Source organism: Ochotona princeps, chromosome 19 (genome assembly GCF_030435755.1).
Source record: "Ochotona princeps isolate mOchPri1 chromosome 19, mOchPri1.hap1, whole genome shotgun sequence".
NCBI lineage: Eukaryota > Metazoa > Chordata > Mammalia > Lagomorpha > Ochotonidae > Ochotona > Ochotona princeps.
This window is the reverse complement of record NC_080850.1, coordinates 9,033,963-9,050,758: the sequence shown is the minus strand read 5'-3', so window position 1 is coordinate 9,050,758 and position 16,796 is coordinate 9,033,963. Positions and strand designations below refer to the sequence as shown.

Here is a 16,796-nt window from a genome sequence, read left to right as displayed (position 1 = left end):
AGTCATTTTGCATTTAAACCCTGTAATGATCACATAATTCTCACAAGAATGTCGTATTTGTATTGTTTTATTTTATTTAATTTTTTTTATAATCTTACATAGTTGATTAGGGTACATAGGGTCAAGGGTTACAGGAAAGTGGGTAAAACTATTGTTTCCGCACTAATATCTGCATTTTTTCCCCTGTATCTGGGGTCAGGGGAGAAACAAAGGGAGACGCCTTACCTAGCCTCCCACTCATCCCAGATCCCCGATGTGGGGCACGCTCTGAGGGTCCCACTCAAACAGTTTTGATGGTTCAACAGGTCTGAATTGCTGCCAGTCTTGGCTTTCCAAGCGTGATGAAATCTGTTCAGATTCCTTTGGCTGATAGAGTCTCTTCGTGGCTGGGGTTCTGAGATCAGCAGTTCAGTTGGAGGGATCCCCAGAGAAACTTCCTCTGAGGTGATGCCAGACCTGATTCTTGTGTGTACGTGCCAGTATAGGGTCCGCCGGCACAGTCTGTCACTTCACTCAGCTTATGCACATGCTGGTCATTGCGCTTGGTGGGCCCGTTGTGTTGCTAGCGGTGTCTTGCACATGGACCCATGGGTGTTGCAGTGCAGCCTGATGCTGCCCATTTCATGCTGGGCCCTCACGCAAAGCAGTGGGAGCTGCAGCCTAGTTGGGGCGATTCCCCAAAGCCTGCACCAGGCCTGCTCCCTACCCTGGTTCCCATGCATGCCAGTATGTACTGCAAGCTTGTTCAGTCTGTCCCACATCCCGTTTAGCTCTGGCACTTGTCAATGGGCATTGAAGCCTAGTTGAAGCCAAGCAACCTACTATCCAGCCCACACACATACTGGCAGGTGCCTTTCTGTCTAGCCACCCGTGCCCCTGTCCTGGTTTTTGTGCTCTCCAGTGGGAGTGGTTACCCACGAGGGAGGTGCCCACTATCTCCCTTTTAGGCCACTCCAACTTCTGGATTGTGCATTCTCCAGATGGTTCTGGCTTTTAATTTAACAGAATTGGTCCCCAGTGCCAGCCTCTGCCATCTGAATCAGCGCAAAGTCCAACCAACCCTCACCCACTCTAATTATTACTTGTACCAGTCGGAACAGTCAGCCCAATCTGGCCCTTCCCCAGTCTAGCTCACATGAGGTCCACAGGTGTTGTAGTCCTGCCTGGTCTGGTCTGCCCCATCCCAGCTCACGCTCTCCAGTGGGAGTGGTTGTCCAGCCAGCGGAGGGGCCCACATTCCCCTGCCGGCTTTGCCTCGTCCTGCTATTGTTCGGCTTCCTTTCACTGCGCTGTGGGGGAGCCTGCCTGTGGCGTGCTGTGCTTTTTCTTTGTAAGGAGCAGATGTAGTCGTGAGACATTTGGACACTTCCTGGGTGCTTCAGATGCCATGGGATGACCTTGTCCTGTTAATGTAGCTCAGGCAATTTCAGGATGGCGTTCTGTTTGGTTCTTCTCAGGATGACCGAAGGTTTGGGGAAACGTCGCACGAGGGTGCAGAATTCTGTTGACGTACTTTCGTCGTTTCCCTACAGAGTCTTCAAGCAGAAAGGAATAGACCGACCAAAAATATGATTAACATCAACAGCCGTCTTCAGGAAGTCTTTGGCTGTGCCGTAAAGGCCGCCTACCCAGATTTGGAAAATCCTCCTCTGTTCGTGACACCGAGCCAGCAGGCCAAGTTTGGGGACTACCAGTGTAACAGTGCTATGGCTATCGGGCAGGTGAGGTTTGCCTGGCTTTGCTAGGTAACTAGTCCTAAGTATCACCTTCTTCACCGTGTGCAGAAGAATTTGCAGATTTTTCTGTCGTTAAGGAAAAGGACATTTCCCAATCGGAGCAACTGAGAAGGAGTGTGTGTTTTATGTTTTTAAAGGTTGAGTGTGTTTATTGCATGAGCATAGTCCTGGACAGATGGAGCGATGCTCCGTCCGTTACCTCGTTCGCCAGAAGGCCGCGAGGGCCAGGGCTGTGGCAGGCCGAAGGCAGACGCCCAGAGGTTCTCCAAGGGCTCTCGTGTGGCTGCGGGGGCCCAGGCATGTGGGTCATCTACTAGTGCCTTCCCAGGCACATTAGCAGGAAGCTAGATCAAAAATGAACCAACCGGGGACCGAACCGGCATCCCCATTGGGTGCTGGCCCTGTAGGCAGTGTCTTGATGCATTGTGCCAGAACGCTGGTGCTTGATCTGTGTATTCCTTTGCAGTTTATTTTTCTTCAGTTGCTTTTAAAGGCAAACCATCCTGGGTTTTTGTGTGTTCATTGGTATGATTTTGGTCAGACACCTCCTTTTGTTTGTGTCCGGGATTTCTGTGAGTTGTTCACGACTGTTGAAGGTGAAAAATTAGAAGTTAGTGTGTAGTGCCCAGCACTGAAATCTGCTAGCTCATAGATGCTTGGTGCCGTCTGTGAGGCAGGCATTTGTGTCTCATATACAGCAACGGAGGTGTCTGCTGTGAACTGCAAGTGGCTGGGTAGGAAAGGGTTACCGTGCAGAGGCCAGGACCTCTTTTGGCAGCCCGCCTTTCAGGACTGGGACAGTAAAAGTGCAATTCATCGAACCATTAGGTCTTATCTTAACGTTCCCACTGTTAATGTTCCCCTGTGTGTGTGAGTCATGTTGTAGAGGAGGTTCCATGGCGTTGGCCCTTCTTTTTTCCTCGTGTTGTTAGTTTTGGTTTAATTTTTCATGCACAAGGTGAGGGTTGTGTTTCCATGTTTCTGCCTCTTGATGAGTTTTTTCGTTGACTCTAACGGGCAGAGTTAGAGACAGAGCAGTCTTTCCTGCACTGGTGCACTCCCCACAGGGCCACAGTGGCTGAGCTGGGTTGGGTTGGACTGGGCCGGGCCAAGCTGAAGCCACGAACCTCAACTCTGCCCAGGGGACTCAAGTATTTGCTGCTGCTTTGCCAAGCATATAATCGGGAGGTGGGATTGGAAGTGGAGTTGCCAAAACTAGTACCAGTTCCCATATGGGATGTTGGTGTCACAGGTAATGGCTTAAACCACTGTGGCACTGCACCGACGAGCTTTCAGTGAATTTTAAAGTGTATCTCGTTCCTCATCGTTGGTGAACTTGCCGCTGATTGTGCGCAAAGCTGTTGTGTAATGAATCACTGTGCATTCTGTTGGCAGATGCTGAAAACCAAGGAACAGAAAGTGAATCCCAGGGAGATCGCTGAAAACATCACCAAACATCTCCCGGACAATGAGTATATTGAAAAAACTGAAATTGCTGGTCCTGGTATGTCTTAATGGCTGTAGTGATGATGAAGTCTTTTGAAATTTAAGGAGACACTGGCTGTAGAGTTTAAGGAAGAGAATGAAAGCATGTTGAATTTCGTGTTAGAGGTGGAAATTTTCATCTCCGTTCAGCTTTTAGTTAGCTGCCTGATCTGGGAGGCGGGGTTTGGCCTCCCTGTGAGTGTGAAGGTCTTCAGCGAAGGGCTCCCGTGTTTGTGGTAACAGGCGAACAGATCAGATACCGGATGAGAAAGGGCAGCGGCTCTTGGCCTTTGGACTAAGATCAAGTGTAGTAGCTGGACGTGAAAGGGCCATGAAGCAGAGCGCCTCTGCAGAGAGCAGTGAGAATGTGAGATAGGATCCTGCTAAGGACCTCGGCCTCGGTTCCTAGCAGTGTGTCACCCTGATTCTGCTTAGCACTCTGAAACCAGTATCGGAGAAGTTGAGAGTATCTTGAGCATTTGCTCATTTCTTTGGAAGGCAGAGTTAGGGAGGGAGGGATTTCATCCATTGGTTGACAACCAGGGCAGTAGCAGTTGGTTGGGTTAGGCTAGAATAACTGTGAAACTGTGAGTCACACGTATGGGTGGCAGGGGCCTGAAGTGTGTGCTGCTTTCCCAGGCACGTTACCAGGGTGGTGGGTCAGATACTTAGCCTGCTGCATGTTACCATGTGTTAAGAGAGTGAACATTCAAATAGGAGAGTGACAGCTGTCATGATCTATTGGGTGTGGCAATGCACCGGGACCCCTGTGGGTGACAAGATGACACTGAACTTTTTTTTTTTAAAGACTTACCTATTCTCATCGCAAAGTCAGATATACAGAGAAGAAGATCCTCCAACCAATGATTCGCTGCCTCAGTGGCTGCAATGGCTGGAGCTCAGGCAGCCAGGAGGCAGGAGCCTCCTCTGGGTCTCCCACGCGGGTGCAGGGTCCCAAGGCCTAGGACCGTCTTCGACTGCTCTCCCAAGCAGGGAGTTGGATGGGAAGCGGGGCTGCCGGGATTAGAACCAGCGTCCATATGGGATCCCGGCGTGCAAGGCGAGGACTTTAACCACTACGGTATCGCACCGGGCCTGAAGCTGAGCTTTTTATGCCTGGCAACCAGGGCAGGGTTAGGTCTCAAGGGCATCTGTGGGTGCCAGGAAGGCCTGAAGGTCTGTCTGGCTCCCTGTTCCGTCCTAGGCCTCCGTTCCCTCTCCCCTCTGAGGTCTGATGAGCCCCAGGCCCTAGTATTTCCCCTCGCCAGTGGGGCTTGCCCTAAATACACCTCCTCTGCCTGCTGCGGGGTCACTGGATGTGGGTGAGAACAGCGGGAGGGATTTACTGAGGAGGAGAAAGGAGACAGGAAATACTTTTTTTTTCTCTTGTGCATTAGGTTTTATTAACGTCCATTTAAGGAAGGATTTTGTGTCGGAACAGTTGAGCAATCTTTTGGTGAATGGAGTTCATCTGCCTGCCGTTGGAGAGAATAAAAAGGTATGTGTGGCCTCTACAGTAACCTCCTAGCAGTCTGTGGCAAGTGCTGTGTCGGGGAATTGGCTTCCCCTGTTTATGTGGGGACTTGGTCACTCATATTTGATGCCATATGTGAATTTCGGAGGTGGTGGTTTGCCCAGTCCTGGTTTATTTTATTTTCCTGTTGATTCCGTTAGTGTTAGTGGCGGCTAACTGATGCTTATTGGTGTTAATGAAGTGCACGGTAGTTGTTTTGTAAATTGACTTGATGGTGTAGCGCATGATCGTTGGAAGAACTGGCCCAGTTGCATTACAGATAAAGTTCATGTTAAGTCTGAGAATATTATTCGGTATGTTTTAGTGAATGTGTTGATACAATAAAATGCTCGTGCCGCCGTTAAAATTTTTTTTTCTTATGTTTCCTATTGCAGGTTGTGGTGGACTTCTCTTCTCCCAACATAGCTAAAGAAATGCACGTGGGCCACCTGAGGTCCACCATCATCGGGGAGAGCATGTGCCGCCTCTTCGAGTTTGCAGGATATGAGGTGCTCAGGTGAGTGCCGGTGTGCTGCTGTGCGGACTTGTGTAGAGAGTGAGACGGCTCCTGGAGAACAGTATTTGACTGAATCGGTTGTAGAATCAGTGCTGGTTTATCAGCCACCCAGTAGGCTTTTCCCGAGCCCTTTGTCAGATTAGTGTACTTGCTGGGTTTAGACCCAGCCGGGGAGGGAGACGTGCAGAGTAGCATCTGTACACCAAGGATTTCCAGCGCAGGGGAAAGGAAAGCAGGAACGGGGTTGTGCTGAGGGGTGTTGGCTGTTAGCCAACACCGCAGCGTCACCGTGATGGGAGCCATCGCTGCAAGAATAGCTGCTTTGAGGCAATTAAAGGAGGAAATGCATAGGAACCGATGAGGCTGTGAGAATACCACTGAAGGATGAGTTGCTGGCTCCGGAGAAGATGTGCCGGAGTCCAGCTCCAGCTGAGTGCGGAGCTCGGGAAGGGTGAGTAGTCGGCGATGAGGAAAGACACAGACGCTGTCAGTTGGTGCGCTCTCGCTACAGCTGAAGAAGCTGCGCTTGGTATTTACTGAGACACCTCACAAGCTTCTAGACAAACAACTATTTGCTGAGTTTTTACTTCAAGACTAAGAGGGCAAGTACAGACATGTGGTCATTCTGTCTGCACTTCAGGGTTAAGCAGGTGTCGCTAAGGATACATCTGCAAAAATACTGTATTGATATTCTTGAAAGCAAGCCATTATTCATTCTTCAGTAGTTGCTCCATGAGTAACAGCTAGGACTCTAAGGCCAAGGCACATGCGATTACCTGCTAATCCGTAATAATAGTCTTAGCACATTTCTATGTCTACAGTGTGCTCATTTTGTGATGGGAAAATAGGTTACAAGGGGAAAAACGTAAAATCTGAAACAAAAGTTTCAAATAGTAAATCCCCCTATAAGTGTAGGCTCTACAACCGCTTCAACAATAAAACAATAAGTAAAAGCATATTTCCTTAATAAAAGCATTGGTCATTCCTCTAGCTAAAAATTATAAAAGCGGCTAAAACAGTGACATTTCTATGGTCAAAAAAAATGGCAAAGACTGGCTAGCCTTTGAGATGACAATAGCTATATTTATTGACATAGCAGTTTGAGCCCTCATTCCCATCAGTTGCCTTAATATTTAGGAATATCAAACCCTTTCCCAGAAGGCGTGATACATGTCTGGGTCAGTTTCTGAGGCAATGGTCAGCACACAATGAGATAGGGAGAAATGGCATGGGCTTGATTGTGCTCCTTTGTGTGTAAACTGTCAAAGGGCCACTCACCAAGATGTTATCGGTGACATTAACTGTCAAGCTCACATCAGTTGCAAAAGCCATCTCCGGGCAAAAAATGCCTCAATAGATTACAGACTTCTTAGTGGGGTACTTGAGTGTCCGTGCGAACGGGGTGAAACAGCATCAAGGTACTCAGAGAAATACGCTGGGCTCTGCCAAGCAGGTGGAAGGTCCCCTGGGCCCTGCCAAGCAGGGGAGCTGTTCTCTTGACACCTTCGTGTCATCGACACCCACTGCACAGACCCCAGCATAGATGAATACGGGACCATGAGAAATAGCTGAGTGGATAGATTTGGGAGAATTTTGTCCATTCACATTTGGGAAGTGTCGGCCCAAAACATTCGTTGAAAGGGTGAATTTTGCTAAGGTGATTTTGCAATACGGAGTCTAGTCTAGTGGTAAGAAATGTTTTTATTCTTCAAGTTTTGACTGTCCGCCAATGCGCAGTTTCTGTTAACTTGGCGTATGTGAAACCGAATCTAACAGACATAGGCTTGCTAGGCTGTAGTCAAGGAAATGTACCAGAAAATGGTGTGGATGGTTCCGAGTGGGTGGTGGTTTTGTTTTAGTTTTTGAAATGATGTTATGTTTTTTTGATCCTAGGTTAAATCATGTGGGAGATTGGGGGACCCAGTTTGGCATGCTGATTGCTCACCTGCAGGATAAATTTCCAGATTATCTAACAGTTTCACCTCCTATTGGGGATCTCCAGGCATTTTATAAGGTTTGATAATAATTGTTAAATTATTTGTATGTCTACTGTTTTTTTGTTTCTGAAGGAGTTCCACGTGGCATTTGGAGCTACTGTAAAATAGAGAGCACGAAATCCAGCCATACTGACATGGCGCTCTTGGAGTGAAATTACTTGGGTCATATATGTTGGGCTAGGCAGAATAATGAGGTAGCCATACAGGTGATGAGAAAAGCCATTGCACCGATCTCCTCCCGCTTAGAAGAATTATTGTGCTTCCTCGGGTCTTTGCAGTGTGGTGTTGAAAATGAAAACACAGCTGGGCCCAGTGCAGGTAGCACATCTTCAGTGATTATGGTTTTGTTGGAATTGTGTAGCTGAGTTATAAGGAAGCAGATCTGTAATGTGGGAAAAGTAGGATTCCATGGATGAAACCTTAGAAGTGAAAGCAGGCCGTTTGCCAGTTTTTGATAAAGCACATGTTTATGAAGAAATGTCTGTAATCTTATTCCAGCCGGTACTGCTGTACTGTGTTCTTAGGAAGTAAACATGTGTTGCTTTTACTTATGTGTTTATGTATTTATTTATGTCTGTCGGAGAGGCAGATATGCAGAGAGGAGAGACAGAGAGGAAGATCATCTGTCTGTCGGTTCACTCCCCAAGTGGCCGAAATGGCCGGAGTGGTGCTGAATCAGCCAGGAGCCTCTTGCAGGTCTTCCCACGGGTGCAGGATACCAAGGCTTTGGACTGAGCTCCACTGCTTTTCCAGGCCACAAGCAGGGAGCTGGGTGGGAAGTGGAGCAGCCAGGAGCAAAGTGGTGCTCACATGGGAATCTGGCGCATGCAAGGTGGGGACTTTAGGTGGTAGACTACCACACCAGGCCAAGCATGTATTGCTTGTAAAATAGAAGTTACAGTAAGTTAGGTTTGTGGGTGAGTGTGTTTTTATTTTTGGTGTTTTTGTTTGTGTAGTTTTGTTTCTTTGGAAAGGGGGGAGAGAGAGAGAGAGAGACTTCATTCGTGCTACAAAGCTCATAGCCAGGCCAGGGTTAACACTAGGAGTCCTGCGCTGTGTCGTGGTCTTGCACCCAGGGCCGGGGGTTCAGGTACCTGCACACCCTATGCTACTGGGCCTGGCACAGGAGCAGGGACCAGGAGTAGACCTGGAACAGCCATGTTGGAATCGGCACCCGACTACGGGATGCCTGCATTACAAGTGTTGTTGCAATTTGATGTGCTGCAACGGTGGCCCCAAAGTTTGTTCCTGTACAAAGAATAGGATTCAGCCTGGGAAATGGAGGAGGGGATTGCAAAAAGTCAGTGCAGCCTGGTCCGTTTTTATTGTCCTTCTGCACGCAGAATGTTGTGAAATGACATCTGTGATTGGAAAAGTAGAGGGAGGAGTCTAGCGAGATTTTTGTATTTTCTATAGAAAAGTGTTTTAGAAGAAATGAACCATTAGGCATGTTCAATTTGACAGTCTATTTTACTTGATGTAGAACATTTGTTCTTGTCTGCTAGATTTTCACTGTTGTACTGTATGTATGGTGTGTAAAGACGAGATCATATATGAAAGTTACGGGGTGGGGGCCTGGAGACAGATCCTCGGCCGCCGCCCGACGCCGAGCTCTCGCGGGTGCTGGTTTGAGTCCTGGTGCTGCACCTCAGTCCCGGTCCCTGCTTGTGCCCTGGGACCCCTGTCTCGGCCAGTGCAGCCATTCACAGGGAACCTGCAAACGGAGAATGTCGCTCTGCCATCTCCCCCCAACCTGTAACTTTTGTTGGTAGAGGTCAATAGTTTGTTAAATGAATGGAGTATAAAAATACAAGATTTAATGTCTTTTAAAACTTGGCAGGAATCCAAGAAGAGATTTGATACTGAGGAAGAATTTAAGAAGCGGGCGTACCAGTGTGTGGTTCTTCTGCAGAGTAAAAACCCCGATATTCTGAAAGCCTGGAACCTGATCTGTGATGTGTCCCGTCAAGGTGAGGTGTTTGGGGATGTCATTTCAGTTTGGGTAGTTTTTGATGTTGGTTTAGAAGTCTGCAGCATGGGATTAGAAAATAAAGTGCAAAAGATGATTCGCAGTAGCATCCGCGGTTGCAGAGTCCCCGGGACTGATTGTACCCGGCTGTGTGTGGGACAGAAATGAGGCGAAAATGGAAGATAGTGCTGGAGTGTTTGGATTGAGATCTGTGGCATATTTCCTACTCCTCCAAAGTAATTAGTGGTTTCAAGACGGTTCAAGTGTTCAAACTGGGGAGATCTTGTGGAAGAGGAAATAGTTGGAGACAGAATCCAGAGAGGAAGAGCGCCGTAACGTGGGCGAGCGTGGTGAAGCTCGGGGCCGGCTGCTGCAGCCAGGCGAGGAGTGAGCGGTGTCTTTCCGTCTTCCCCTTTCGCTCTGTGATATTAAAGTCAAACAGATAAATCTGGTTTTAAAGAAAGAAACAAAGTGTAACTGCCGGGAGGAGTGAGAAGATCTTTGAAGAGGAAGAGGAATTATATTGTGGCGGCAGTGTATAGTGAAAAACAGAAATGCTACAGGAAGTTAGGTGATGGCACAGTGTAGAAAAATGTGTGAGCTTTATATATGTAGTGGAATATAACAAATGCTGCAGAAATTTAGGTGATAGCATAATTTGGAAAAATGTTTAAGCTTCGGTTACTATTTGAAGATCACATAAGAAACGTTTTCATTTTCTCATGGTTTTTAAGAGGCTATTCTTTTAGATTTCTCTATTTCTGTTGTATTTGGTAGAGGTAGATGTGTTTCTCCTGTACGGATGGCTTCCGTAAATGCTTCTCACAGTCAGTAGTGGGCCAGGTCAGGAGCAGGCTCCTGGGAGTGACTGGGGGTCCACACGAGTGACAAAACCCCGGTTGCTTTTCTTGACGACGAGCAGCAGCAGAGAGTGGATCCAGGACTCACGGGAAGGCACTGGGGGAAGCAGCGCGTGCCTGCCCCAGAAAAGGATTGTCAGAATCATTCTTTCTGGGAGAAAGTACAGGATAATGGAAAAACGGAAGCAATTGAAGTTCCACCTAGCGTTACTGTTGCGCTGTGTATTTCATCGCTGGTACTTGCAGAAGGTGGTAGCACGTGTAAGACTGTTGTTTCACAATGGATTTAGTTTGATTTTTTTTAAAAATAATTTGCTGTAAGGTGTTTGTTTCCTACATGTTGTATGTTTTTTTCCTAGAGTTTAATAAAATCTACGATGCACTGGACATCACTCTGATAGAGAGAGGAGAATCCTTCTATCAAGATAGGATGGATGATGTTGTCAAGGAATTTGAAGAGAAAGGTAGGCACTCCACCCTTTATGGTTTGTAAATTTTTTTTAGATGATGTTTACACAGTGGATCGGGGTAGGAAGGAGCTAGGGTTTAGGAGAAATGGGTGTGTTTGTTGTTTTTCAGCTTTCTGTTTCTTCATTTCTGAGGGGTGGTAGGGAGATAAGCCATACCCGGCCTCCCCACCATCGCAGTACCTGAGCATCGGGAGGGGCCAGCCGATGTCAACCAGGGTCCCAGTGGCGCCTGTTCGGACAGTTGTGCCCTGGTCGATGCGATAGTTTCCACATGCTGTCGATCTCGCTGTTCCGTGGATGGGGAATCCCTTCCAGTGTGTATTGGCTGACACGGTCGACCGTAAAGTGTGCGTTTGCCAGATATTTGCTGTCAGTGTTTGGCTGTGTGGTTGTCCGTGTGTTCTGTTCTCCAGTGTCTGCTGTGGTACCAGATGCTCTGTACAGGCCGCAGTGAGCTACGCTGGCCTCCCTGGGCACCGTGCTCTGCCGTGTAGCAGTCCATGCTTTGCAGTGAGGAGGGCCAGTTTTCGTAGTTGGGCTTGTGGACCTAGGCCAGGCGACTTGGGTCATACTACAACCCCAGCCCTAGGGCTCACAGATGCAATGAGCACTTTAGTGGTGGACCCATGGCTCCAGGCCACGTGAGCCAGGACCCACTGGACCGTGCACCCCCAGGGCTCACAGACTTGGACACTGCCTTGCAGGTGGGCTCGGTGACCTGAAGCGGGAGACCCAGGCTGGTCCCATCCTCCCAGCCCTAGGGCTCACAGATCTAGCACCCACCTCATAGGTAGACTGACTCCACCCGTGTTGGACAGTGTCCTGGTTCTTCAATGTGCCAGTGGATGAGACGAAGTGGCCCGGCGTAGTGGCCCGGCATGACCTGATCCACATGTATGCTGGTGGATACTGGAACCTGGTCTGAGTTGGGCTGCTCCTTGCCTTGATTTTTTTTTTTTTCTTTTTTTTTTTTGGCGTGGGGAGGAAGCAGAGTTGAATGAAAAAGCAAAACATAGTGAGCCAAAGTGCAAATTGTGTACCTCCCATAGGGGGCCATCCTTCACCCGCCTTCAGCGCCCCAGCGGAAACCCAGGTCTTGGAGCTTTTGCCTCAGGTAGCTGTTGAGCTGGGCAGGCCTCTCTGTGACTGTAGCTGCTCAAAGGGCAGCGGGAGGAGCTGGTAGGCCATCAGGCCCAGGTGGTGCTCTGTGAGGGTCCGGGAGCCCCACAGCACGCTTTGGACTGGGTGCGTGGTAGGGAGGCTTAGAGGCAGCCTGGCCCTGCAGGCCCATCTGGGGGAATGTGAATAGGATGACAAGGTATAGACACATGTGGACGGTGTGAATGTGAAACGAGGGGCAGTTTTGGATGAAGAGTTGACTGAAGTGTTATAGGGTGGTGTATACCACGGGAGGGGGCCGCGGCTGAGGTTCCAGGATCTGGACTAGGCGATGACGTGCCACCGGGTAGTGGTAGGTGTGCACCTTGGTGGGGTTCCGGCTCAGACGGTGCAGCAGTTCCCCAGGGATCCTCGCCTGTACCAGAAGTCACTGCAGTCCTTGTACGGGACCAGGCTGGGGCCTCCACCAAGAGGCTGGTCCCCCCGTTTGCTCTGTCCCAAAGAGCAGGGCTGTCTTGGCGGGATCAGCAGCAGGCCAGACAGCCAGGCACGGGAGGCCTGGGCAGAGAGCAGGACTCGAAGCATGGAGATGGGCGACAAAAAGCAGGACTGCCGAGGCCCCGTGCAGATCGCTGCCTCTGTGAGTCTAGGGGCTCCTGGGCCAGGATTTCCCTGTGGCCTCCTCATGCACCAGCTTCACTCTCCATCTTCCCAGCAGTCCCGGGACGCCAATCCCAGTGCAGCACTGGCTTGGCCAGTGGAGACGTGGCACCCGGCAGGCACCGTGAGCCAGGATCCTTGCCTTGATTCTTAACATTTAGCTGAAGAGACTGTGCCTTGACAAAGGAGTTCACCACACGCTTCTTTGCGGTCTCCTCCCAGTGGCACATGTTGCGCATATCGGTGGGTCCTTGGGCTAGGTTGATTTTGTCCACCCGTTGTCCTGGCAGGAAAGGTGTCCTTGTGCAGTCGGCCCATACCCTTTCCGGGTCTTACTTTTGGGTGTTGCCGACTGGGCATTCCTGGTGCATACCCAGACACAGTTCTCACAGGCTTCCGTGTGAGCCGAGACCTGTGTTACACCCGCCGTGATTTTCTTGAGTATCCGTGGGTGCTCAGGTCTAGCCCAGGCTGGCCCTCCCCAGACGCAGATGCCACCCGTGTCAGCAGAGTTGTCAGTCATGATCGGCGCAGCACCATACAGCGATGGTGGCGCTTGTGTTCACTGAACGGAATTCCAGCCTAGCCAGGACGTAGCCTTAGCTCCACAAGCAGGCCTGTTGCCATCCACAGTTCTTGTGCGTGCTAAAGGAGACTGCCATCCCACGTAGGTGAGCGCACGGACTGTCCTGCAGATGCAGCCCACAGACCTGAGTCATTCCTATCTGTTGAGTGTATGACCCAGCGGCACTGAATCTGTTCCCTTTGCTGACACACTCTGGTGAGTTCCATGATGTAGTCGTTGAAATAGAGTGGCCTTGTCCTTGGAATGTCTAGGGAAGGCATTCCTCAGTGTAACCTGACGCTAAGGTCCTTGCTAATCTCCACCTGTGGCATCTTAGAGTCCGTGTAGCCCACACCCGCAAGATCTAAGAGCGCATTGGCTGACCCGGCCCGGATCCCCCCGTAGCAGCCGTCGCACAGCTGGGAGGGTCGCGCTTGCTTTCCTCTAGGTCAGAGTCACCGGAGGTTCTCCCGGCAAGGTGGTAGTGGTGGGCGAAGCTAGGGTCCCCAAGATCTTCTCCCCCCACAGTGTATTTACTGTAGAAGGAGAAATGTCTCGGGGCCAGACGAGGCCAGGAGTTGACGGCAACCTGGCAGCGTTGGCTAGGGCCAGGACCCCAACAGGGTACCTGATGTAGGCTGGATCCCTTCAGCTTGCGCCATGTGGATGGGACGGTTGAGCACCCGTGCCTCCAGGTCTAACTCACGTGGTGGTTTTTAGTTTTTATTACAGAGGTTTGCATTCAGAAGTGAAAGGGGACAGTTTATAACTGCCCCATCCAGGTCTGTGCAGCTGCATCAGTTGTGAAGTATTATAGCCTTGTCCTGTAAACAGTGCTTGTATGGGTCATCTGTTCCTGCAAAATAGGACCTTCCTCCTAGAAGGACAAATCAATTTAAAGATTATGTAGTTGAAAGTTAAAGTGACAGAGAGGCAACTTGCGTATATGTCGGCTTCGCTGATGGATACAAATCAGGAGCCGTGGACTGTGGGTCTGCCGTGAGGGTGCAGCCTTCCGGGAAGTTGTGGTATGTCGTGATGGTGTCCCGGGCTCGTGACCAGGGAAGTGTAGTGGAAGTGGAGCAGTGGGACTTGAAGCACAGCTCATGTGGATGCTGGTATCACAGCTGGCCACTTGGTCCACTGTAGCACAGTGCTGACTCGTAGAAAGTAGTGATTGAAAAGTCATGTTCGAGTTTGAATGATCCAAGATGGTGTGCCTTAGTCCGTCATGAGCGCTTCAGAGTCTGTAGGTTATGTGTAGTGCATATCCTAAGGTCTGTGAATGCATCGGTTCCACCTACCTGTGTTGAATTTCTTTTGTTCCTGAGGAAATGTGGACGTGTGTCTCGTGGAATGTCTCAAATGTGGAGTATGGAACAATCTGTCACTACTCGGGAGTTTCCTCGTGGTGGTTTTTTATTTGCAAGAATGGTAGCAGTGTTGGGATGTCGTTGGTTTTGGGTTAAGGTGGACTGATTGGGTCGGGTGTCGTCTCCCTGGGCTGATCGCCAAGCGTCCCCATCCGTCCGTGTGAGTCGTCGGTGGGTCCTTAGTCATGAGCGCCTGGACGGTGGTAGTGTGGTCACTTTATCTGCGTTTGCTACTTGCGATTCCCCTTTGCCGAAGTTTGTTGGCAGTGTCTTGGTTAGCGTGAAAGTATAATTTATGGAATAGTAAAAGTTGCTGATTCTTGTAATGTTCCTTCACAGTCATCAGAAAGAATAGGTTCGTTTCTTAGTGTCTTGTAGATGGGATAAGCAAGGTGTTTGTATCATTTTTGTGAATGTGGTGTTGATGTCTGTGATATGTATTAGTTAAGTGTCCTTACATTTGTTTGTGGTACTCACAGTGTCGCAGGTTAGGGTACCGATAGACGTGCACATGGGCTTTGTTGTGTAATTATAGATGTGTTGTGAGTTTCTGTGTGCTTGGAAGGCTTGCTTTCCAGTGTTACATATTCCTGACTCGTGTGATGTATTTTCTGGCTCAACTCTGAAACTAGCCCTATGTGAAGGGAAGTCATGGGCTTTGGGAAGTAATAATCGTTGTTTGCAGTGTGGAGCCGTAGGACTTGGGTGGTGATATCATTGTGTAGTTTTCTTGTATGTGTGTGTTTATCTTGTGTATGTGAACGAGAGAGTGACAGATTTCTTCTTCATCTCCTTGTTCACTCGGCACACGTCCTGGGCGAGACCCGACGGAACGGATTCCGTGCAGGTGCCCCACGTGGGTAGATGGGACCCCAGTCCTCGGGCTCTCCTCAGCGACTTTGGAAGTGCAGGAGAAGGGACCTGGAGCAGAAGTCGACACGTACTGTTCTGCAGTGGCGGGTGTTCGTATTGCAAGAAGCATCCGTACCTAGCGTTCCGCCATGTGGGCGTCGAGATTTTTTGCCTCTCGTGGTGTGAAAATCGGCAGCCACCGATCGGTAGTTGTCATGTTGCTTCATGTTTGTCATGATGTTTTGTTTTGCTCTAGGGTTTGTGCAAGTGGATGACGGCAGGAAGATTGTGTTCGTCCCGGGCTGCTCCGTCCCGTTAACCGTCGTGAAATCAGACGGAGGTTACACCTATGATACATCTGATCTGGCTGCTATTAAACAAAGACTGTTTGAGGAAAAAGCAGATATGATCATCTATGTGGTGGACAGCGGGCAGGTGAGTATGTGTGTGGAAGAATAGTTTCCATGTGGTGTCTGGTGGAAGCTGAGGCGGTTCGGGGAGGGTGCTGGCGTAAGGTATCCCTACGCACTAGGATTTGGAACCTCCCTGTGCAGTGGGAGAAAGAACAGGAGTTGGGTGCAAGCTAAGCTGGGCATTCTGTAGCTTTCTAGACTCTCAGAGAAGCGTTCTTGTCTCTGTGTAACTGATGGGACTGTGTCATTGATAGGAGATGTGAATAGCGGTTTGAGAAACCCAGAAAGTGTATCGTAGTTGTTCATGTGAACCTGCTCTTAACGCAGTTGCTTTTCAAATCTCTGAATAGCGACAGCATAGCAGCCGTCTTGCTCTTGCTGTGTGTCACGTGTAGTCGATGAAAGAGATGCCATAGTCAGCTGCGTTAATGACGTGCGGTTGTTTTGCTGTTTTGGAAATCATGTCTGAGCGGAAAAGCTTTTAAGTTATGATCGTGTCTTGTTTACCGTGCAACTAGCCGGTCGGTCTGTTTGTGTCTTTGTAGTCCGTGCACTTCCAGACGATATTTGCTGCCGCTCAGATGATTGGTTGGTACGACCCTAAAGTGACTCGCGTGTCGCACGCCGGATTTGGAGTGGTGCTCGGAGAAGACAAGTAAGTCCTGAGAGGTGAAATAAGTGCTATACAGATGGATTTGATCTGCACACTTGAGCTCAGATTGTTGCAGTTGGAATGAGCCAGTGTACTCTGCTGATTAGCGGTATGGATGAATGGATAGTAGGGGTTTTTATTAGTAGAGCTCTGATTCACTGTTTCAGTCTGTCGTGGCCATAAAGGTGATGGCTAAAATGTGGCTAAAATATGTACTCGGTGCAGCTCTCTGTCAGCGGGTCAGCCTTCGGGGAGCGCATCTCCTGAAGAAGGCGGCAGCGAGAGTGGAGCGTGGCCACCGAACCGGGCGCTGCCATCGGGGGTGTGCCTGTCCTGGGACTGCGGCGTTGGGTATTTCTGTAGGTGTACGTAGGATCGTCAAAGACAGCTTCCTGACTGTTTTCCTTAGGCATATTTTAAATTATTGCAGTTTAGACTGACCTAGTTGGCCTTGTGATGTGTAAGTATATTTTTGTTGGATGGGTTTTGTGGGTGATTGGTTTTTACCTTAGTGTTTATGGTCTGAGGGGCAGAGTGAGCAACGGCCACGACCGTGAGGACCGGGCTGACTGAACGTGGGAGCCGGGATTTCGGTGCAGGTGTTGTGTCGGTGTA

The 16,796-nt window shown here is 49.5% G+C and overlaps 1 protein-coding gene across 1 annotated transcript in view; it reads left to right on the top strand.

Moving 5' to 3' along the window:
- RARS1 (arginyl-tRNA synthetase 1) overlaps positions 1-16,796 on the top strand; it is a 198,451-nt gene that overhangs the window by 1,964 nt on the left and 179,691 nt on the right. The window contains exons 3-11 of the mRNA XM_004587449.3: positions 1,533-1,721; positions 3,132-3,240; positions 4,619-4,719; positions 5,130-5,251; positions 7,145-7,265; positions 9,089-9,218; positions 10,437-10,541; positions 15,373-15,551; positions 16,075-16,184. Coding sequence (XP_004587506.2) covers positions 1,533-1,721; positions 3,132-3,240; positions 4,619-4,719; positions 5,130-5,251; positions 7,145-7,265; positions 9,089-9,218; positions 10,437-10,541; positions 15,373-15,551; positions 16,075-16,184 — 1,166 coding nt within the window. The remainder of the gene's footprint in view (positions 1-1,532; positions 1,722-3,131; positions 3,241-4,618; positions 4,720-5,129; positions 5,252-7,144; positions 7,266-9,088; positions 9,219-10,436; positions 10,542-15,372; positions 15,552-16,074; positions 16,185-16,796) is intronic.